Source organism: Delphinapterus leucas, chromosome 5 (genome assembly GCF_059928025.1).
Source record: "Delphinapterus leucas isolate spDelLeu-1000000601 "Yukka" chromosome 5, BTC_Dleu_Yukka2, whole genome shotgun sequence".
NCBI lineage: Eukaryota > Metazoa > Chordata > Mammalia > Artiodactyla > Monodontidae > Delphinapterus > Delphinapterus leucas.
Genome location: NC_143133.1, coordinates 63,673,678 through 63,698,637, shown reverse-complemented (window position 1 = coordinate 63,698,637; position 24,960 = coordinate 63,673,678). Strand labels below are relative to the sequence as shown.

General features: G+C 38.4%; 1 protein-coding gene across 12 annotated transcripts in view; it reads right to left on the bottom strand.

Annotated features, from left to right (window-relative positions):
- Positions 1–21,370, bottom strand: part of WDR19 (WD repeat domain 19) — an 85,778-nt gene extending 64,408 nt beyond the window's left edge. For 2 of the 12 annotated variants that reach the window (XR_016393260.1, XM_089911796.1), the window contains exons 1-9: positions 19,779–21,370; positions 17,341–17,432; positions 16,989–17,054; positions 13,728–13,853; positions 9,309–9,424; positions 5,508–5,623; positions 1,934–2,014; positions 634–746; positions 179–352 (exon numbers count right to left, since the gene is read on the bottom strand). Coding sequence is in view for 10 of the 12 variants with exons in the window: in XM_089911796.1 (XP_089767922.1) it covers positions 179–352; positions 634–746; positions 1,934–2,014; positions 5,508–5,623; positions 9,309–9,424; positions 13,728–13,853; positions 16,989–17,054; positions 17,341–17,432; positions 19,779–19,784 (890 nt within the window). In the remaining 2 variants the exon portion in view is untranslated. The other 10 variants (XR_004022274.2, XM_089911795.1, XM_089911792.1 and 7 more) reach the window with 8 other exon arrangements.
- Positions 21,371–24,960: the final 3,590 nt, after the last annotated feature.

Below are 24,960 nucleotides of genomic sequence, written 5' to 3'. Positions count from 1 at the left end.
TTAGGTATTACCCCGAGTGTTAAAGGCAGAGGTAAAGGCATGTTAGGAATTTTCAATTGCAAACATATTTTAACAGTGCAACTATGGTTGATAGATTCACATTAGTTAACAATGTCTTGTTGAATCTCTTGAATATTCCTTATATAAGCTTTACTGGGAATATGTGAATATAACTTACCAGTTATCACCACATGTAGCAGCTTTGTTAAGGGTCTGTGATACTGCAATACTGGTTAGACTATCTTTATGGTCACGAGCCTGAAATATCTCTTGACCGATCTCTCGAATATGAGTGGAAATGACCACAAAAATTCCACGTGAAAAACCAATCAAGATGTAGCCATCACCATACCTATAGCAATGAAGGCAATAATACAGTAAAAGGGAAGATTAACTATCATTTGCAATACAGTAAATAAGCAAATACCTTAAAACTAAGGAATTAGAGAATATAATTTATCAAGGGCCTATTTGTCAGATAATATGCTAGGTAGTTCCACATAATAAATCATAGACTATAATCCAGAAAATGTTACATAGAGAAGTGAAAATGCTACAGACAAAAATTAAATATATTATAATTAGTAAGGGAAAACACAGGGGTATCCTTCTGTAATGAGCTTTTGTACATACCAAGTATAGCAGACAATGTTGCCATAGCGCTGCTGAAACTCCAGATCAATTGGGCTATCTGGTTCATTCAGGTTAAAAAGAAACAAAGTTTTCTTGCCAACCACTACACTTATCTGCCAGAAAAGAAAAGAGATTATGAAATGAATTACTCAGCACTTCATGAAAAGACTAATAAGCAAATCCAAAGAGCATAAACCTAATTTAGAAAGACAATGAGCCAAATTTAGCGTGTTAAATGTTATAATTAGTAAGGTAACAATGTGACTAACTCAAAACATTTGTAACATTTTACTAATATACAGTCTGGAAAGGATCCTTGGCTTCACATATATGCAATACACCCTTGGAAGTACACTAAAATAGCTCGATGGAATAACCTTTTACAATTCTCTGTACCTCTAATATGAGTCCTGTGCAGTACAGGAAGGTAGGTCTGACATAGTTCCACTGAAACTGAATTCATATCCAGAGTATAGAGAGTCTTCTATCCTAAGGCCGTCCGATTTTGATTTTGGGCTATCTGGGATTACAGGTCCACACCTGTGTGGATAATCTAGCTCTGCTTTTTATATCATCACTCTTCCCATCACCAGCAGGGCACTGGTCAGTGTGGCTAGACTACTGTCCCGCTGTTACAAGTTGGTACTTAACTATAATTCTCAGTTGAGGGTCTAACTGTGTTGGGGAGAGAAAAGAGTGCATTACTTATTTGGACTCATTAAGGGTAATGGATGTATATATATATATATATATATATGTAAAGAGAAACACTTTGATATATTTCCTTGATTCTAAGACGCTACCAGTTAGGAGTTATTATTATTTTAATAATAGCTTTTTGAGAAATAAAGGAACATTACTTCATTAAACATATTCTTGTTGATTGCGAAAATCATCTGGATTTCAGAATGTTAAAATGTGGCAGGGAAAACAATCTAAGGTATTAAAAAAATAAAACTATAATTTCCAGAGCTCTGGTACCCACATCTGATAGAGTGAAAATTTTAAAAAAGATAGAGAAATCAATACTCTTGCTTTTCAAGGTGCCCCCACTGTTTTTGCTACCGTAAGAATAAGAAGAGCAGCAAGTGTAACAGGAAACTGTCCTCACTTGCTGTGATATTAGGTGGCAGCAGAAAAAACACTTAGGCCTGAGAAACTGGGGCCTGCATTGGTTTAATAAGTGAAAGACTATAATTTATTTATCACTATGGATTCTGAACCATGCTAGAAAAGGAGACAGAATATCCTAAAAAATTACCAAAATAATTTGGGCCTGGATTTGATTTAGAACTCTTACCGTGCTTTCAGCAGTGGAGGTTCGGTCATCAGTCTTCATCATGGAAAACTGCATGTTGCCAGGCTCTGATCTCACTGGTGTCTGCAAGGGTGAAAATACTATCACTATGAATAAACCCCAAACTCAAATTCATTCTATGACTAAAACAGGTAGCTTGCTTTCATTTCTGTTACAGGTTGGACTAACAACCTGAAAATCCTGCTGCTACAAACTTCTAGAAATTCTGGATGAAACTGAACACGTATCTTATTAAATGGCTAAGATAAGCTTGAAAGAAGGTTAGGAGATTTCCAGGGACCATAAGCAAAGATCAAATTGAAAACCAAAGTGTGTGCAGAAACTGATGCTGCAGATATCCAGAGCAGCAGCTGGTAAAGGGAGACGATAAGGAAGCCCATTTGGCTCAAGCTGGGCTTTGGGTCAGAAAAAATTCTTTTAAAATCAAAGACTTTCCCTCCTATGCTCATTGTGGTCTAAGGTCCAAAGTTATACTTTGAGTGGTCTAGAAACTCCCTGCAGTGTTTGGCCAAAACGAATCTAAAGCCTCTTCAAAGGCTGCAAAAAACTTCCACAGTCAAGCCCTGCTGGAGATGAGCTCACAATTCAAAATGAAAATCTCAGAAACAAACAATGGATCAAGAGGAAGAGTCACCAGATCTAAAAAGAACAGAATTATCAGAAAGAGATCATAAATACATTAAAAATGGCTAAAAACATAAAAGGACTCATAAATATAAGAAAAGACAACACTTTCTTTAAAAGTCCAGGCAGATTTTAAAAAGAACTACAAAGTACTTTCTACAAATAAAAAGTAGAGCCATTAAAATAAAGACTCAATGGGATGGACAGAGATTAGATAAATTTGAAGAAAGAATAAGTTAACTGATTTGAGGAAATTATCCTGAAGATTGCAAAGAGTGACAAAAAGAAACTATGAAAGAGAGATCAAGAGATATAAGAAGATCCAACATATGTCTAACAGTTGCTCTGGAAAGACAGAATAGAAAGGGCAAGAGGTGAATTTCAAAGAGATAATGACTAAGAACTTTCCAGGATTAATGAAAGACAGCAATCTTCAGATTCAGGAAGCAAGACAAGTCCTCAGCAGGATAAATAAAGATAAATCCACACAAGTTACAATGGAGTGCTCTGCAGAATAGCCAAGTCAAAGCAATGCAGAGAAAATACCAGACAAAACAATACTTATAACGTATGTTTTGTTTACTGCATCATAACTTAAGTAGTATGCCAAATTCTGGAAGCATGCTTCTTGGGGATTAAAAATGGGAAATAGTTGTCTTGTATGTTTATAATGGCTCAGTGGTAGTGGCTTCCTTGGATGTTATGTGTGGAAAAGTATTCTAAGGTCTTGATTCAGTGAAGAAAAAAAATGCCAATATCTACTGATGATGTGTGATATGGATACAAGAGGGGGGACCTGTAGCATTCTAATTCTAAAGGACCCCAATATAGATGGATCAAAATTACAAGGTTTCTAGAAACTATTTTTTACAGTAATGCTATATATATATATATATATATATATATATTTTTTTTTTTTTTTAACATCTCTATTGTGATGTCATATTAACCTTCCTTAAGAACCACTGTAATCATGCTATGGTCTGCTCAACATGATTGAGTTACTTCTATCTCACTTTCAAAGCTTTCCAGATACAAGAACCAACTTTCTTCTTCAGACTTATCTTCTATAAATTCTCAATCAAAGTCCAAATCTTCAGTCAGTCCAGTCTGGAATAAGCCATGAATGAGCTGTAATAAGTTTTTCCTCTTATCTTTGTTCTGTTCTGCTTGGAGTGAATGACAGCAACTGCTAAATGTCTTACAATACCCATTAAAACAAGTTTTAGCAGGGCACATGATCACCTAGGCAGACTAAATTTGCAGCTTCCCTGGCAGCAGCAAGGTGTGACCATATAACTAGGTTCTGGTCATATGATATGAATGGAAATTATGATTGCATCTTCCAGATTAGGTTGTTCACAAATTTCTTACACTCCACTTCTCTTTTTTCCTTGCCTGGGGCTGAAATGAGGTGCTGGTATGCTTGCTTTAACCATGTACATAAGGGCAAAACACCCTAGAAAATGGCAGAACAATAAGATGGAAGGAAGGGAGGAGAAGGAAGGAAGGGGGAATTTATACAGCCTTGAGAAGCAGAGATACATAGATGACATGCTTACCCCTCTCTGTTTTATGAGGAAAAACCACCCAAACTACCATATTCTTAGAGTCCTTGTAACTTTGGGTCTTGTTGTTACAAATAGTTTAGCCTATACCCTGACTGATTTAGATCATCTTTTCTCTTACAGATTCACAATCCAACTTTCATTTATCTCCTCTATCTCACAAATGTTATAGGACTTGTAAGCTATATCACACAATTTGATAATCATATAAGATGACATATGTTTTATCATGATTAGTTTTCTCTTCTTGAGAGTAGGGGGCCTATGGTGGGCAGCCTCTAAGATGGTCTGGAACGATCCTCACCTCCTGCTGTTCATGCCTTTGTGTACTCCCCATCCCGGCCCCTCAGTGTAGGCTGTGCCTAGTGACTCACCTCTAGAGAACAGAATACAGCAAAAATAATTTTGAGATCAGGTTATTTATTAACCATTGCAGCTTAAGTCTTGAATGACTATTCTCACTCTCTTGCCAGCTGCTTTGTTGTGGTCCCCAGTCAAGCCTTCATATAAGACTGCAGTTCAGACAAAATGATTGCAGCCTCATGAGAGACCCTGAGGCAGAAGCACCCAGCTTAGCTGCACCTGGATTCCTCATCCACAAAAACTGCAAAGCAATGTTTGTTGTTTTAAACTGCTAAGTTTTGGGAGTAATTTATTATGCAGCAATAGATAGTTAATATAGGGCCATATTTCTTATTTCTTCTGTAGTCATATTTCATATTTCTTCTATAGTACATAGCACAGTGCCATGTAACTAGCAGGTATTCAAAGAATGTCAATATTGCTCTAGAAGTAATAAATTATAAGCCAAGTCATCCAAAGTGAAATTTTGCCACTGGTGAGCTTCTATAGCTATGGGTAATACAAATTCCCTTGAGAGGAGCCTCTGAAGATCTAATCAATCTTGGGAAATTTGAACATCAGTAAACTCTAATCCTAAAATTAAATTTAATTAGAATTAGTTTGGAAGCAATTTAACATATCAGCTAAAGGAGTGGGCTTTAGAATCAGGCAGTTGATTACATTACCTGACTCTGAGTCCAGTTGTTAACATTCATGCTGTAAATACACATATATAAAATAAGAGTTATTTCACAAATATACTGTTTGCCTATAACCACAGAGCCGATAATCCATGCTAATACTAGCCAATGGGAAACGTACAAAGGAGGATATTTGGATAAAGTATTCATATTAAAGAAAAATGTCCTAATACATTAAAAAAATGTGATGTTTAGAATGTGAAGTTATTGTATACGTATCTCACATAGAGATTTTTAAATTTTATAGATCTGTTTGATAGACAAACTTTGTTTTGGAAGAAAATTTGAATATAGCAGACCAAAGAGATGTTACTGTATTACCTGTCTTATCGTGTCACCTTCCTGATTACTAACTGTAATCATTTTATCTTCACCACCTAAAGCAAGCATGTTTTCTGCATTCCAACATCCACATGTGATTCTCTTAGTATGCTTTCCTGAAAAAGAGATGTACATATTGATTTCTCAAAAAAAATGTTAGATATCCGTGATGTTAATCTGAAAGTTTAGGTAATATACTATGGAGATTAAACAGACAAGAAATTTAAAATCTCATCAAAGCAGTTAGTGTCTAAGCAACCTTATTTAAAACAGTTTATTACCAAGTTGTAAATCAACATAAAGGCATATGAGGGCAATCATGTTTTCCAACTTTTTATGTGCATATGAGCATAGGTCCTAACATAAAAAGACATTCTACCCCTTGACAAGTTTGTTTGTTTACTATATAACCAAACCTATCACATTAATGTCTTAAGCACAAAATGTGCTTAAATCTCAAAGCACTGAAGCTATCTCTACTATATTCAGCGTCACAGTGTGGGAAACCCTTGGCATAAGCAGATTCAACATCACAGTTTTGACTATTCATATATAACTAAAGGACATACAAGGATTCATGATAACACTGAGGTACAAATATGAATGCACCTTAGTGAGACTTGTGTTAAGAATTGACTCATTTAGGGCTTCCCTGGTGGCGCAGTGGTTGAGAGTCTGCCTGCCGATGCAGGGGACACGGGTTCGTGCCCCGGTCTGGGAAGATCCCACATGCCGCGGAGCGGCTGGGCCCGTGAGCCATGGCCGCTGAGCCTGCGCGTCCGGAGCCTGTGCTCTGTAACGGAAGAGGCCACAACAGTGAGAGGCCCGCGTACCGCAAAAAAAAAAAAAAAAAAAAAAAAAAAGAATTGACTCATTTAGCTAGTGAGGGATATTAGATAGCCACTAAGTATCAGGACGTTTTTTTATTGAGCAATCTAGACAGTGCAAAAACCACATTTTGGAGTGGAAATTGCATGCTTTACACTGAGGGCATTTGTTGAAGGTCCTGGGATAGATAAATACTCAAGAGCCCCAAGGTTAATTAAGTATACAGATTCTGGAGGCAAACTGCCTATTTTCAATAAGTGGCTCCACCACTTACTGCAAAACCATGGGTAAGTGACTTAACCGTTCTATTCCTTAGTCACATCATCCAAAAACTGGGGATAATAGTAGGAGCTCTTTCATAGGGGATGAGGATCAAACGAGTTAAAGCACTCAGAAGAGTGCCAGGCATATAGGAAACGCCATATAAATGTTAGCTATTTTAGCTGTTATTGAGACAGAGATCATGTTTATTTTATTCATGTACCCCATACAGAACTTAATACAGTATGTATGCAGAAGGCAGGCTCTAAATAAATAGTCGTTAAGTGAGTAGACCCTGAGGCCAGAGTGTGCCAGAGTGTGTTAGAGGCTCAGGTAGGAGGAGAGTATAGCTGTGAAGTCCCGAAGATGGGTAAGAGATGAAGTCAGAGAGTCGCCAAGGGCCAGGTCACAGAGGGCTTGGCTGGCCATAGTGAGGACTTCGACCCTGGGTGACATGGAGAGCCACTGGAGAGTTCCGAGCAGAAGGCTCACTGTGGCCTCTGGGCTGAGGATATTCTATAGCAGGGCAAGATCTGAAGCAGGGAGACCAGTTAAGATATTCCAGAAATTCAGGTCAAAGATGTCTGAGCCTCACACCAGGGTGGCAGCAGTAGAGGTGATGAGAACAGTCTTGATTCTGGAGATATCTGGAGATAGATCCTACTAGATCTTCTGGCAAATTAGGTATGGAACGTAGGAGAAAGATAAGGGTCAAGGATGATGGTAAGGTTAGGCTAAATATCTAAAAGGATGAAATGCCATCAACGAAAGGGAAAACTATTGGTTTTGGTGGTATTAAATTTGAAGTGTTTACTAGAAATCTCATTGGAGATGTTGAGTAAGCAGCTGGATGTATGAGTCTAGAGTTTGGAAGAGATAAATATGGGACTATAGAGGTAGTATTTCAAATCAGAAGACTAGAGCACAAAAGTGAAGGGAACATTCAGAGAAGAGACTGGGATATAGGAGATTTTGCTGATCACAGATTAAGTGGCTTAAGTGGTACACTGGAACTGAGTGTCGGAAGTAATGGGTGTTAGAAGGGAAAAAAGGAGTACATAAAGAGAGGTGGAAAGATGCCAAAGACAAACTTGTTTCTATACTCAAGAAAGGGAGAAGAAAATCTCTCCTTTTCTTCTAGTGCTCAGAATTCAGGTTAACCTTAACCTCACTGATAACAGTTAACATGTTTTGTGTGCTTACTTAACATTGTTCTGGGCACTTTACACGTATTGACTCATTTAATTAGTATTAACTTACAGCTACCATACTATGGCCACTGAAATGTAAATCATGTTACTGGGAGACTGGCAATATTAGGTACACTGTGAACACTGAAATTCATGCATGTTAGAAGCATGCAAAGTGAGAACTGCCTATATCTAGTCTAGTTCAAGGAAATAAATCAGAGCATGACGAAACAAGGTAACAGACATTAGCTACTGTAAAAACCATGCATTCGCGCAGCTGCTATTGGAAGTGAAATGCCTTGGTTTTAGGAAAGTAAATTATTTCAAAGGAAAAAAAGCAGAGCCACAAATCACAACTAACTCTGAAAGAGGCAGCTAAAGGACCTAAAATATATAATTAGCCTGAATCTTTTCCATTTTACACAGTGAATTAAATTAGCTGAGATTAGAATCAATATTCGTATTAAATACAAAGATCACATAAAATCATGTATATATGACAGTTACTGACACAAAATAATCATGCTTTGACAAATTATTTTCTTATACCTCAAGTGTCAAAATTTCTAGGGCTTATAAGTTAACTGGTAGAATATACCTGTAAATGAAGTGGGATATAGAAAATGCCTATTTAAGTCAAACAAATTAATTTATATGGTGAAAGCAGAGTTTTGTAACTCAAAAGTTTTTAGTTTAATTTTTCAGATGGATCAATGACATAACTGTTTAGCTAGAGCACTAAAAATATTCCTATGAAAGATATACATATATGTGAAAATAATTTGAAATGAACAAGTGTCCTTAATTGAAAGGCACTTTCTCAAGTATTCTGTGGGCACTATTATCTCCAGGATTTGATTCTTTCATTAGTGGTAAGTTATACTGGCCACCTGTATGTAATTAAGCCCACTGTTTCACCATTCACCAGCATGATGTTACAATAATTGAAAAGAATCCATACTGTTTCCTCCTGGGGAGTCCCAGGGCAGATGCTAGGTGACCAGAGGCTGGGGGAATCAGAGACTGAACCAAGAAGGTCAAAGGATTAAACACGCATATCATCCAGTCATATACCCTGAGGGAAATATAACTCGAAGTCAACTCCTAGATTAAATTGGTGTTTGGAGAGAGTGAGGGGTCAGAATTAGGAATCTGGATATACTCTGTCCAAGAAGCCACCAAATGTTTTAGCCCATCTACTAATGTGTTGATATGCATCTGAGCTATTCCATGCCAGAGGCACAATCTGGGTGAGAAAGGGACAGATAGAAGCCATGCTATTAATGTACTGGTGTCCAAAGGCACAGGCTCACCCTAGGGCAACCTGTTACATAGCCTGGGAAATTCTTAGTAGGTAGTGAAGATGGATCTTCTAGTTTAGATAGATGTACGGCTTGACCAGGGAAGTCTTCATTTTAAACTACAAAATTTCTCTTGCAATATCAGGGAAATCTGAGGTGGTAAAATTTCCATTTATGTAAAGCATCTCAAATATTTAGCAGTGTATCCAGCTACAACCTACCAAGGACAGGAATCTTTCGAGATGTCTGACGATTATAAATGAGCAAATTTCCTTTAACAGTTCCAACAGCCAGGAAACTTCCAAATTTTGACCAAAGAAGGAAAGACAATTGATCCCTGTAACATTAAGATACAAATTACTAAATAATTCACAATTATAACCCCCTAAGTAGTCCTTTTAAAAAGTACTTCATGAATAGTTTTAACATCTACGTAGAAGCTGAAGTACAAAATTACAACTTAATGCTTTAGGACTACGAAGAAGTGCTAAAGACATTCTGAGACACTATAAAATGATCTTAGGTGAGTGAGACTTAAAATACAAATGTATGATGAATATAGGCTTCAATTCAGTCATGATGGAATCTCAAATTTCATCAGATGACTCATGATGAGATACTTATTAAGTTGTCTACTAATGATAGTTGTAACTCTAATTGTGGTAAAAATCTTCATGGATGATAACATCTTATGCTTTAAAAAAAAGTAGGGTCCAACTATACGATATACTAAATTGGAAAAATCATTGGGAATTCATGATTCATGAAAAAGGACATACATTTTCCAGCTCTGCTAAGAGTAGCTAAGAAGGAGGTAGAAGGCACGTTTGCCTACCAACAGTTCTTACTGTGCATTCTAGGATCCATAGGTTGAACTTTTATACAATCCTCTACTAAAGGGAATCAAGACTCCTTGGAGAGTAGCTCATTTATATATTGAGGAAAGAAATCACAATGGATCTAGAAAAGTGGTTATGAAAATACAATCCCAGGACCAGCATCGTCACCTGGGAACTTCAGAAATGCTAGTTCCCAGATCCCACCCCTGTCCTACTGCATGAGAAACTGGGGGTGGTGCGCAGCTGTCTGTGTTCGCATAAGCTCTCCAGGTGATTCTGATGCAGCTAAACTTTGACAGTCACTGATAGATCAAGCTACTGTTTTCAGAAAGCAACACAGCTCTCAAGAACGTTGAGGGCAGTAATAAAAGGACAAAAGAGTCAGCTTAAAGGGGACTCCTCTGGCTAAATTAGAGGAATTTGAGCATTAAAAATTACATATTTAATTGAAACAAGCTGAGTTTGTGAAAGGCCATAAAACGTAATGGCCTTGGAAGACAAAACTTGGAAGACAAAAATTCACTTAAAGCATAGGAAAAGTTAGTTGTAATAATAAGTGAATGTAATAAAATGTTTAGCTAAAAATTAACTTTAACAAGAAGTATTAATATACTGGGCTGCTAGCTTTCTTCAATTGAGTATATATTTACAATTATTGAATATATTAAGTATACAGTATATTTTATAAAAGATATTAAGTACATACTTTATAAAAGATAAATATGCATTTGTCTCTCAGTTTAAGTAGGTACAGCAGCCCTGAGAATATGCCTCTCAGATCTCCAACTATAGAAAGTATAACCGACCAAGGCGCCCAGCTGCTAGGCATTGGAATCCATCACTTCAACGTGCTGGGACCACACCTTCCCATGGGCTGCTCCCAGACAATGATTGCGCATGGCAGGGGTCCTGCTGAGGCCCATTCCTGGGAGGCACAGGACTCCTTTGATGGTAACCTTGGCTCAGACTGGGCCTAGCTGAACTTTTTAGAACTGTGCTGCGGTCCCAGATGTTTCTACCCCCCCTTTCTTTCTTCCCTCTCTCCTTTACAAGGGTCTGACGGCTCTTCTAACTTCTTCTCCCTCTCTGTTCCCTCACAGATATTTCCTGTGATAAACACCTTACACACTTAATCCCATTTTGGAGTCTGCTGCTCAGAAAACATGAATTTAAAAAATTGGAGTGAGCTAAATAGTACCAGAGAAAAGAAGAACTATATGACAAGAACAAGGTCTGATTAGCAACTGTGGTCACATATAGTAAGAGTAGTGTAACAATATTAGTCCAGTCAATAGTTGATCAGTACTAACAGTCACAGAACCACCAACTAGAAAGAGGGTTAAATAGTGTATTACAAGAAGATCAAGTAATCAAATGTCATCAAAAGAAGAGTTAACTGAATGGGCTTTATCTTTCCTCTCTTAGGAGATAAGATGTCTAGAAGGTCCTACAAAGTACAGTAAGATCCCAAGGCATACATGTTTCCAATTATGCTAACCGATGAGGCCAACATATAATAATGACACATATTTCTGGCCAAGAAAAATGTAATGAATATATTATTTTAGGAAAATGCACCTGGCTACAAAAAAAGGCAACCTATGTGAAAGGCAAAGGTTTGTAAAATCCAGGCTGATATGACAGTTGAAGGTCAATTAGAAAAGAAGCTGAGTAGGGTGACTAGTACTCAGGTGTGAATGGCCTTGGGAGAAGCAACCATGTCCCATGATCCAACCAAGAATCAACTGGTTGATGAACCAGATGTTGTATTCAGAGTTTCTCTGAAAAGACTGCTGTATCCCAGGTAAAAAACTAAATGATTACTGCTGTCGGCCTAGGTAGGATCAGGGTAAGTACCACTATAATCTTAAAAAGGTATAAAAAATACATTTAGTAAAAATGATGAAATAAATTCAACCCACTGTGCTAACCTAATAATTTAAGATAGTTAAGTGGCATTGCAGCAAGTTTTGTAATAATTATATTTGATGCTTTGTGAATTATTTGTTTGAAGTGCGCAGAAGAATCTAATCAGATTAAATTTGTAAGTGAAATTTTAATTGTTTAAAGGAAACTTAAGTTTGCAAAATAAGAAAATTTTGCAAACTTGATGTTCAAAATTTTTAACTATCATGATGTATTCGATTGATCATTAACAAAAAAACAAATAGTAGTAGGTATACCTTTCTATAGCCAAAGGCCTTTAGACATTAAATATTAATAGCAACAGTAAAACACCCTTAATTTTACCTTATTGATAATTACAATAACATCTACTGTTTCCCCAGTTCTTATTTTGGTGCCTGGCCACTGCATACAATTAACTATCACAACAATCCTGAGATGATGTGAGAAAATGGAAGTGGGGGAAGATAGACAGTGGGAGGCAGAGCTGCCAATTCGAAACACCTGGGATTAATTATGCGTTTTTCTCTGGGTCAGGACGTGGCCTCACTGATGCTCAATTTGGTTCAAGAAGCAGTACTTGATGTTTATAAACATCCTCTTGAATGGAAGCACATTCAAGGGTGTGTAAAATCCTTCTGAAAAGTGATGTACCGAAGTGTTAAAGGACAGAGCAAGAAATGAAGGTTCTCAGACCTAGCAAGACCTGATGTTGGTCAGACACTATTGCCTGTGGATGCATGTCTCGTGCGTCACTTTGGAGGGTCAAGAGAACCTGCGCTAAGGTGATGTTTGGTCCTGCTCTGTTATTCCTTGGCAAGTAAGCTGGAAAAGTATAGTCTAACCTTATGGTGTGTGTGTGATCTCTTCCTGCCCACCTGCAGGCCACATGATGCCATGAAGCAGATTATTATTACTATACACTCTTTACATATATGAAGAAATTGAGGATTAAAGAGAGGTTAAGCAACTTGTCCAAGGTCAAAATTGCAGTTTTAGTTGTAAATACCAATAGGTTTTTCTTTTCCATATGGCAAAATGGTTTCCATTTTAGCAGAGACCTGCAATTTATTCTGTCTGCCCAGGATTTTTCCCACTTGTGAACTTCCCCACCCTCACTCCACTCTTCACTGGGTAGGATTATCAACTCCATGGCCTATTCCCTGCCTACCCCTATTCAGAGACCTTCTGAAGAAATGAGTGGACACTAGTAATGTGATAGGGGCATGCTCTTTCCTGTGGCATAACTTGCTGTGAAGAATGGTATAAGCTGATACCTGCCAGTAGCCCTCAAGAGTCTGACTTACATATATAGGATGGATAAACAACAAGGTCCTATTGTATAGCACAGGGAACTATATTCAATATCTTGTGATAAACCATAATGGAAAAGAGTATGAAGAACATATATGTTTAACTTAATCAGTTTGCTGTACAACAGAAATTAACACATTATAAATCAACTACACTTCAATAAAATTTAAAAAAGAGAGAGAGTCCGACTTAGAAGAAGTCAATACAAAGAAAGGAAGAGCCGAGAGATGGAGACAGTCTTGACTGCATCATTAGAACCCCTAGATCCAGCCATGCATGCAGCCAATCCCATCTCCAGATTTTCCCATATACGTTTTCTCTCTTCTTTGGACATTTTAGTCTGTTCCATTGAAAGCAACTTTTTAAGAAGTCATATTTTATAATCATAACAACTTTATTCTAATTAACTGAACAAAATTAATAGGATTATATATAACAATTAAAAAAGAAATGAACTTTTTCCTTTATAAGAAAATAACTCATCAATGCATCTTTATAATGAAAGTAGTATTTGTAGCATCAAACCTGCAAATAATGATATTTCTAAGTGAAGATTTAAAATATAAAAAAAATTATCCTTACCTCATGCCACTGTCTAACTGGCTGGTTTTGTTTGTGTTGGCATCCCACAGATAAATGCAACTGGATTTCTCAGCAATCACTGCTAGGATATCTCCATCCTTATCCCAATCCATAGCAACACAGTTACTTTTTAAAAAGAGAGCAAAACATCACTATGCATTTTTTTTAAGTAGGGAAAGAAATTTAAACACTCAACTATTTGTGATTTTTGTCTATAACAAGACCATTCAATCTATTTTTGAATATGTCATAAACTTTCTAAAGTGAGAAATATAACTCACCATTCAGTGCCTGGATAAAACTAACACCAATTATGTCGTTGTTGAGGGAACAGAAACATTTTAAATTCTATTTTAAATATCATTTTCATATACTATATTAAATATAATTATACCTAATAAGTTAGCAGATTTTCTCAACACCTATAAAGAGCCTGGCCCTTTGGTAAAACAAACTCATCAAGCACCTCTGGAAAGGAATCACACCTGGAATCAAGAGGAAATTTGTATGATCAACTTTCAAAAGGTTATTTCAGATTTACAGAGGGAAAAAGTAGGTACTGATAAGAAATGATGCTATATCTAGATAAACTGAGTATTGAACAGATCAAGGCTGGGTAGACGTAGGACTGCAAACAACAAGAAAGACTTGAATTCTGAAATAGTAAGAAAGTTTATTTTTATTTCATATCTTAATAGAATAAGTGATTCAATTAAGATAACAAAATTGTTATAAATAGGAAATGCTCTATTTAACATGTTTCTTACTGTTTAAAATTACTCCAAATGTCTATTATAATTTAAGAACTTCCTTGAAGATTAACCTTTCCTTCCTTCTCTGACGCTATATTTCATTTGGTGACCCTCTGTTCTTGGGTATTGGCTAAGCCACACTCAGCTTTACATTTAAGACAGCTGGGCATTACTTAAGTTATTTTATTCTTCGAACTGTTAAAATATGTTTTGGGGGACTTCCTTGGCGGCCCAGTGGTTAAGACTCCATGCTCCCAATGTAGGGGGCGTGGGTTCGATCCCTGGTCAGGGAACTAAGATCCCACATGCCACAGTGTGTGGCCAAAAATAAAAAAAGTTAAAAATAAATAAATAAAATGTTTTGGGATCTCAATTTTCTATAATATTTTCAGGATTTTGAGAGTGTGGAAGAGGGAGGCTTTCAAATTGTTGATAAAATCATCTGCCAATTAAAGACAATATATAATGGCATTTTATTTATGTGGAGATCTTTTGTCAGTCTAATTCAACTATGATGAATACAGCAAAAGAATTCATAAGTGGGCTTCCCTGGTGGCAAATGGTTGAGAGTCCGCCTGCCGATGCAGGGGACACGGGTTCCTGCCCCGGTCCGGGAAGAGTGGCTGGGCCCGTGAGCCATGGCTTCTGAGCCTGTGCGTCCGGAGCCTGTGCTCCGCAACGGGAGAGGCCACAACAGTGAGAGGTCTGCGTACCGCAAAAGCGACAACAACAACAAAAAAGAATTCATAAGTAAAAAAATAAGGCCATTGTGTAACCAAAATAGATGTCACAGAGATTATGCAATAAAGCTCATACAATTTACTCAAAGAAGTTCTTTTACTAAGTGCCTTCTTACTTTACTTTAGACATAATTATAACTAGCTTGCCCTCTGTTTCCTAGAATAGAGAAACCAGAAGCAACAATTAAGAGAGCAGTGGGATACAGATGGCCAACAAACACATGAAAAGGCGCTCAACATCACTAATTGTTAGAGAAATGCAAATCAAAACTACAATGAGGTATCACCTCACACCGGTCAGAATGGGCATCATCAGAAAATCTAAAAACAACAAATGCTGGAGAGGGTGTGGAGAAAAGGGAACCCTCTTGCACTGTTGGTGGAAATGTAAACTGATACAGTCACTATGGAGAACAGTATGGAGGTTCCCTAAAAAACTAAAAATAGAACTACCATATGACCCAGCAATCCCACTCCTGGGCATATATCAGGAGAAAACCATAATTCAAAAGATACATGCACCCCAATGTTCACTGCAGCACTAGTTACAATAGCCAGGACATGGAAGCACCTAAATGTCCATCAACAGAGGAATGGATAAAGATGTGGTACATATACACAATGGAATATTACTCAGCTATAAAAAGGAATGAAATTGTGCCATTTGAAGAGAAGTGAGTGGACCTAAAGACTGTCATACAGAGTAAGTCAGAGAAAAACAAATATCATTTAATATCGCTTATATGTGGAATCTAGAAAAATGATACAGATGAATTTATTTGCAAAGCAGAAATAGAAACACAAGACGTAGAAAACAAACATATGGATACCAAGGGCTGCAGGGGTGGGATGAATTGGGAGGTTGGTATTGACATATATACACTACTATGTATAAAATAGATAACTAATGAGACCCTACTGTATAGTACAGGGAACTCTACTCAATGCTCTGTGGTGACCTAAATGGGAAGGAAATCCAACAAAGAGGGGCTATATGTATAGCTGATTCACTTTGCTGTACAGCAGAAGGTAACACAACATTGCAAAGCAACTATACTCCAATAAAAATTAATAATAATAAAAAAAGAGAGCAATGGGAAATGCTAAAATGGTGGCATTAGGTGGATGGGAGAGAAGTAAAGCAACCTGATTTGCAAAGATGGTGGCGATAAGCTACAGAAAGCAGATGTGAATTTAAAAAGGCTGGCAGCATAAGACCATTCAGGTGAGGGACTCTACACATCATAATAACCACTAAGATTATCAGTAAAATAACTACTACAGGGAATGATAAAACTGAATCATTAAAAATGCTTATGTTACGCTTACTGTAATCTAGAATGACTTCCTTAAAATAGATAAAATAAGGCCTTTGTCCTTTAAGAAGTATGCAGAAAGTAACTATTAGAGAGGAAATACTACAGCCATATGGGCTTATCTTATCTGCATATACACACACTAAAGCTTGTTTATAATTAAATAAGAATGATTTCACATGGACTCATTTATAATTCTGTCTTACAGCTTATCTGTGAATGTATGAGTGTTTATAAACGTTAAATTCTAATTCATATGCTATATATATACATATTTCATTAACTGTTTATGGTATAAAAAACCAAATCTCTTTGCAAATGGAGAAGGCAAAAGAGGAGATACAGGTTAGCTATAAGTTATAAAATTCTATTTGATTATAGTTTTAAGACAGTGTTTTTTAATTTTTTAGGCCACAAAGCTTGAAAAAGTTTTTGATCTACCACTGTACTTACCCAGATAAGTTGATTTCACTTCTTTTTTGACCATGGCGATCAAAGATTTTCACAATATGATCAGCTCTAAAAGCAATCAGAACACAAAGATACGATTTAAGTGTTTCTTATTTCTCTAAAGAGTTTTTTTATACACCCAACTGATTTTATTTTCTCACGACAGTTTCATAAATTATATGTAAAAAGTTATTACCAGGGAAAAGGTTCTATGAATTGTGATGTTAATGGAAATATATTACTTTTCCCACCATTCAGTCATCACCCAAGAATTTCTACTGAACAGACAGTGTAGTAGGTGGGCATACAACCATTTGGAGTCAGGATGATTTACCAACATTCGCTAATTTCTTACCCTGTTACTGCAAGGTAGTTCCCTGATGTTTTCTGCCAGGTAAACTTTATTGGTGTGCCAAGCCAAGTCTTTTCTAGCAGTGAGAAAACACGCTAAAAAACACAATACAATTTCTATATTTTCAAAACATACAATTAAGCGTTGGTCAGAAAAGATGTCAAAACATGATAATGAAAACAGTAGGATTCAGGATGGTGAAGGCTTATGCTAGAGCTTACCCAAAAGAAGTCAACAATGTAACAAACAAAATGACCAATCAACCAACCAACCAAATAATCACAATCTGATCGGTAAAGTATGGACCTCAATATATATGGGAGCATTTACTATAAAACGTTTTTGCTTTTGAATGTTTTCAAATATTAATTTTATAAAAATGTATGGCTTTAGTATTTTATAGCTATTAAAAATTTAAATAATTTAAACTTGAACTTAGCTAATTATTAATAGCATAGATTTGGGGAGATTAAATTTAACAAAATTGCTATTAAAAATATTAACTCTGATAGAAATACAAAATGTCTATACGTTCTTCAAAATTATTATTTTCCTTTCCCCATCAGTTACATTTACTTTATCATTAAGTGTTTAATTTGGCTATTGGGTGGACACTTTTTCAACTGAAAAATCATTATTTTCACTTAGACAATAAAGAACTGTGTATCCAGTATGGAAGCCACAAACCACATGTGGACTTGGAATTTTATTGAGGACTTGAAATGTGGGCAGTCCAAATTTAGATGTGCTGTAAATATAAACTACACATGGGGTTTCAAAGACTATAAAGGAGAGAATGCAAACTATCTTCACTGATAATTTTCATACTGATTACATGTTGAAATGATAATATTTTGGATATACTGGGTAGAATAAAATATATTATGAAAAGTAATCTTACCTGTTTCTTTAAAAACATTTTAATTTGGCTACTAAGATTGTTAAATTACATTGGCTCACATTATATTTATATCAAAACAGTGCTGATCTAGAACATCTAGGAACTTAAGAGCTTGGGATGCATAAATGTAGATTTTAACATTAGGTTAAATTACAGGTTAAACAATGATGCCTATATCTAGGCGTGTGAAGTTTAGAGACTACTGCAGGTGGCTTGACAGTCTGAAGAGCAACACAAAACTCTTCAAATGGTCAAAATTGAACACCAATCATAGGCATTTACTATGTTAAAGATTAAATCCACCTGTACTGAAAACAGATGCGCTAAAATCACAGGTGCATCCAAGTTTTGTGGAGCATGAAGACACCCTTAAAGAAAAAAAGAGTATAAAAGCATCTTACTTTTGCAATTTTATGACCACATTGCCCTGGAACCCCTGCATGCAAGTGAGGGGTCCCTAAACTTGAATTTTACCAGCTTCATGGTAGACCTCCCCTGGCTGTGATCTTATATTTTTCTTCAAAGGAGGTTTACAGACACTCCATACACATACAATGGACCATAAAAGGTGCTAGCTTCACAACCAGAATACCAACATTTATATTTGGCTTTTTATTTATTAGCTGTAGGGCTTAAAGCAGGTCGATTAAATTGCCTCAAACACAGAATTCTCAACTGTAAACCAGGAATAATAATATCTCCTTACTTCTGGTACTTCATAAATTGTGAAGAGCTTTAGAAATGAGTTAAGATTACCAGTCTGTCAACTGCAATCTCCACATTAATAGCCACCAGAACTTATAAAAATTAAGCTTTCCATTTCTTTGCCAGATCAGGGCCAGGGTGTGTGTTTGTAAGGGGATATTGCTCGGTAAAGCGAAGGGTGAATGATCTGTAGCCAGTGACCCGGGAATGGGGTTCACGAGAAGCCCAAGCCTAGAAACCGTGCGTGCAGAGGATGACGCTCTAGAGCTTGAGACCTGCGTGTGCAGATTTCCCCGTGAATAATGTACATCGCCACCAGGTGATCTGTAAATTGCACCAGTCACAGGCAATACAATTTGGGATTATTTTTTCGCAGGCTTTTCACTCGTTTTAAGGCGCTGAGCAGTCGCGCGGCTTGCCAGGTGTTTAGCTGCAATAAATGAGGCAGCTCCTTGACACCCGAACGAGTCAACTTCACCGCGACCCTCCAAGCGCTTTCACACAACTCGTTCTTTCTACCGTGCGAAGTTTGGGTTCTCTTCAGATCCAGTCTGCTCATTTCCAGCCGTGGCGGGGTTCCCTCTTCCCGCAAAGCACCAACCCCATCCGCGGTCCCAGAAATGAGAGGCCTCCCTCCCCGCCTTCTCCTCTTCAATTTTCCTTCCTATTCCCTTGTTCCTTCAACTTCGCCCCTGCTCTCCCCCTCCCTGGTCGCCCCGCTCCCTTCCCCACTTCTCACGCACTCGGGAGGACGAAAGGAGGTCACAAGCTCCTATCCTCAAAGCGACTCTTGGCGGGCTTCTTCCCGCTCCCCCGGGGTTCGTAAGTTATTTACCTTCATCTCAAAGCTCGAGCAGCCGCGCGATCTACCAAGTGCGCAGGCGCACGCAGTCTCCTCCAAGAAGGCTACCGCGTTCCCGTCTCCCAGGAGACCGCGCGAGCAATGGCCAATCAGCGAGCGCCAGCTGAAGACAGTGCCTAGCGGCAACCTCCGCGAGGAAGAGCGGGAGGCGTGGACTGAGATCACGTGATGCCCGCGAAGCAAGGTCCAGAGAAGTTGAACCTCGCGAGGGTTTGCAGCGCCCTTGCTTTCTGGCCGGGCCCTGATTGGATGCGACCCAGGGGAGGCTGACTCTATGAGACGTTGGAAAGCGCCTGCGTAAATTTCGGCCTCGGCTGCTAAGAAGTCAATAGTTGCCAGAGGAGGGCGCTGAGAATTTCAAGAAAAGAAAGGAACTGAGTGTGGATAAAAGGAGGGGGGAGCTGGTTCATGGGGCAATACTCTTAAGCAACCCACGCAAAGAGATCACTCTGAAGCTATTCAAAGGATGTTAAAATTGAAGACTGATTTCTGCTGGGGATATATTTGTATCTTCAGATGTTTAAATTTGGGTGCAAGACCTGCACATTTAAACAGAGATTTTTTTTTTTTTTGGTACGCGGGCCTCTCACTGTTGTGGCCTCTCCCGTTGCAGAGCACAGGCTCCAGACGCGCAGGCTCAGCGGCCATGGCTCACGGGCCCAGTCGCTCCGCAGCATGTGGGATCTTCCCGGACCGGGGCACGAACCTGTGTCGCCTGCTTCGGCAGGCGGACTCTCAACCACTGCGCCACCAGGGAAGCCCCAGGAGATGTTTTTAATAGGTGACTGAGTGAAGGAGAAAAAGGTTAGAGAAGTAGAAATTCAGAAATTGTCCTTGTAGTATTTAAAACAGAGTGAATGGGACTTTTTTAGATTTCGGGAATGTGAGACAAAATTTTACTTTTACCTTTAGGGCCTGAGAAACTGACATACGACCAATTAACAGGGGAAAAGCATACAAATTTCTATGTATTATGTTTACCTGATATGGGAGAATGAGTTGAAAAGAAAGAAAACAAAAATCCCACATCAACATATTAATTTGGGGGGGCATATTTCCCTCTATTTTTTGCCCCTATGTATACCAATTTTACTATGCATTTATAATTATGGTATATATGTGTGTATTTAACACATTTATTTAGCTCAAATAATATAACACATTTATTAGGGTGCTTAGTACTGAGCAATAGAAAAGCGTACAATCCTAATAAAAGTTTTTAGTTTCCCCATACCAAGAAAATCAACTTTTTCCACTCCTTCCACTGCTTCTGAGGCTGAATCATTTAGAAAAATTGGTTCTCTAACTTTACTGTGTATCTGGTAGGTTTAGTGGGTGTCAGACTCACCTAGAGGGCCTGCTGAAACACAGATTGCTTGGTTGCACCTGGAGTCTCTGATTTAGTCCTTCTGGGGTTGATGTGGAGAATTTACATTTCTAACACATTCTCAGGTGATGCTGATTATGCCCATCTGTGGATTACACTTTGAGGCCACTGTTCTCTCCGTATTTGTTTCCTAAAGCCTCTCCACTTTTTTGTCCTACGTGTTATACTAAAAACAGTCTGTATTCCTTTTTATGTTGATTAAATTTACAAAGCAACAAATCTTTTCCAAGTATATGCCTCTGAAAGTCACTTTTCAATTTATTATTTTTAAGCTGCAAGGAGCATTTGGTATTATTTTAGATAAAACAGGGATCCTAATTAATGCCTAGTTTTTTGTTTTTTATTACTCTGTTTCTCTCATTAGGCTGACAGAATAGGCAGGATTTCAATAGGTGGATAAAAGAGGAAGGATACTTAGAGGTAATGAGGTACATGGTGGAAGATGCAGACAAACTGATTTGAACCCAGTAACAACCAGCTAGTAACAGATTACGTACTTAACTTTCTCAGCTTCACTTTTTTTAAATTGAAACATATATTTGACATATAGTGTGGTATAGATTTAAGGTGTACAACATGTTAATTTGACACATTTATATACTGTAATATGATTGCCATTGTAGCAATAATTATCAGCTTCACTTTTCTTTCTTTCTTTTTTTTTTCTGGCTGCACCTCGGTTTGCAGAATCCTAGTTCCCCAACCAGGGATTGAACCTGGGTCATGGCAGTGAAAGTGCCAAGTCCTAACCACTGGACTGCCAGGGATCTCCCCCTAAGCTTCACTTTTATTATCTATAATGGAACTTGAAAATTGATAAAAATATTTTTAGTTGTGGTATTCTTCTGGAAGTTTTTGTATACCTTGGAAATATGTGTATCCTTACCTGAATACAAAATTTTATGTAAAGTATTTGGGAAAGAAGAGAAATACAGCTTCCCATTCTAAAATTTAAGAACCAGGAACATGATTAAACCTGTACATCTGGGAAAGGATCTGGTGTCCATTTGTTGGGAGAGATTCACTGAAGAGTTAGCCAATCTGTTATACAATCTATGGGAAGGGGTAATTCTAGAGTGCACAGAGCTATTTTTTAAAATAAACTATACAACTTAAAATTGATTCCTTATTTAAGTATAAATAAATATGTTATTATAGTAATCTCCAGGAACCTCTAATTTATCTGGAAAAGTATGGCATTATGAGAAAGTATTTGTCAGAATCTGCTATAAAAGCTGGTAAAAATGGTATGAAGCTTCTCAAACGGATATTGAGAAAAATGAATAACATAACTTGTTATAATATCAGCAAAACGTTTTTCCAAAGAGAGAAAGAGGAGAGCTTCTAAGGTGAAGAGAAAGAGGGATAGCATGGGATTGGGGATGGAAAATAATGACATTTAACACTAAGTACAGATAAAGAAACTAGGACATTTAGGTGGAATTCAGATTTTAAAGATAAATAGATAAAAATTCAGAAAGTTTTTATTGCATACTACACTTCCAGGAAATGCCAATATTGTTTGATCATCTTATAATTTGCCTCCAGTTTATCATTTACACTTCCAAACTTTAAAATGATAGCCATTTGAGGAAATAATTTCCTACCAATATTATATAGAGGGCTTCCCTGGTGGCACAGTGGTTGAGAATCTGCCTGCCAATGCAGGGGACATGGGTTCGAGCCCTGGTCTGGGAAGATCCCACATGCCGTGGAGCAACTAGGCCCGTGAGCCACAACTACTGAGCCTGCGCATCTGGAGCTTGTGCTCCGCAACAAGAGAGGCCGCAACAGTGAGAGGCCCATGCACCACGATGAAGAGTGTCCCCCGCTCGCCGCAACTAGAGAAAGCCCTCGCACAGAAACGAAGACCCAACACAGCCAAAAATAAATAAATTAATTAATTAAACAAAAATTATACAGAAAGGAAGTCTAATAAGCCTAACAATAACTAGAGAAAGATAGTGTATTCAAAAATAATATCTGGGGCTTCCCTGGTGGCACAGTGGTTAAGAATCCACCTGCCAATGCAGAGGACACGGGTTTGAGCCCTGGTGCAGGAAGATCCCACATGCCACGGAGCAACAAAGCCCATGCGCCACAACTACTGAGCCTGCGAGCCACAAGTACTGAAGCTCACATGCCTAGAGCCTGTGCTCTGCAACAAGAGAAGCCACTGCAATGAGAAGCCCACACACCACAACAGAGTAGCCCCTGCTCGCTGCAACTACAGAAAATCCGTGTACAGCAACAAAGACCCAACAGCAGCCAAAAATAAATAAATAAATTTATTAAAAAATATATATATATAATTGAATATTCAAAATTAAGCCAATTATTTTTGTCTAGTTCTGTGCCAAGCATGATTCTAGATGCAGATACATGGCTATGAATCAAATAGCCAAGGAAATTAAGAAATTAAAATTAGTTCTGGGAGGCGGAGTCAAGATGGCTGTGTAGGAGGACACAGAGTTAGCATCTCCCCACAACTAGGGCACCTGCCGGCCACTGGTGGGGGACTCTGCTGCCCATGGAGATGGGAGGAACCCCAAAGTGAACCAGTGTGATGTAGGAAGACTGAGGGGGTAGGAGAAGTGGAGCCCAGGGGGGATAGGTGCCCCTGAGACCAGGGAGATCAGGAGAGGCAGATGGGAGGGACTCTCCGGGAAGAGGGGGAGAGGAATAGAGGGTGATCGCCTGGCCCACCAGGCCAGGGAGCCTGCTGAGCTACCAAGCCAGTACTGCCCCCTCCAAAGTCCCATACAGGCTGTGTGGGTCCTGGGGGCAACAGCAGGGAGGCTGGGAAGATGAGGAGAGGCAGGTGGGAGGAGCCCTCCAGGAGGAGTGGGAGAGGAGCAGAGGGCGCTGGCCTTGTCCACTCGGCCTGGGAAGCCTGCTGGGCTCCCAGGTGAGGTCCCCTGCCCTCTGAGACCAGGGGAAGGGCACACCTGGGCCCCTTCTGTTCCTTGAGCCTAAGCCCCACCCCCCACATCCCCCAGGGCCTTTTCCAGCCCTGTGGGTCCTAAGCATTGGCCCTGCCCTCCACCCAAAACTCGCCCTTGCTTAGGACCCACCCTCCACAGCCAAGGTCTTCCCCCCTCCCTTTTTTTTTCTTTTCCCTCCTCCTCTTTTTTACTATTGTGGTACTCATGTACCTTCTGGTTGCTGATTCATCTCTATTTTAATCTTTATATTCTTCCTAACATATCTGTTAGTTTCCTAGTGTAATTTTATTTTTTACTTTGTTATTGTTCTTTTTTTTTTTTTGCCACCCCAGGCAGCTTGCAGGATCTTGGTTCACGAGCCTGGGGTTGGGCCAAAACTCCTGCAGTGGGAGCTCCAAGTCCGAACCACTGGACTAACAGAGAACCTCAGACCCCAGGGCATATTCATCAGAGTGAGGTCTCACAGAGGTCCTGATCTCAGTACCAAGACCCAGCTCTACCCAATAGACTATAAACTCCAGTGTTGGACGCCTCAGGCCAAACAACCGGTAAAACAGGAACACAATCCCACTCATAAAAAAAAAAAAGAGAGACAGCAAAAAAATACATCACAGATGAAGGAGCAAGGTAAAAACCTACAAGACAAAATAAATGAAGAGGAAATAGGCAATCTACCTGAAAAAGAATTCAGAGTATGATAGTAAAGATGATCCAGAACCTCGGAAATAGAATGGAGGCATGGGCTGAGAAAATATAAGAAATGTTAACAAAGATCTAGAAGAACTAAAGAACAAACAGAGATGAATAACACAATAACTGAAAT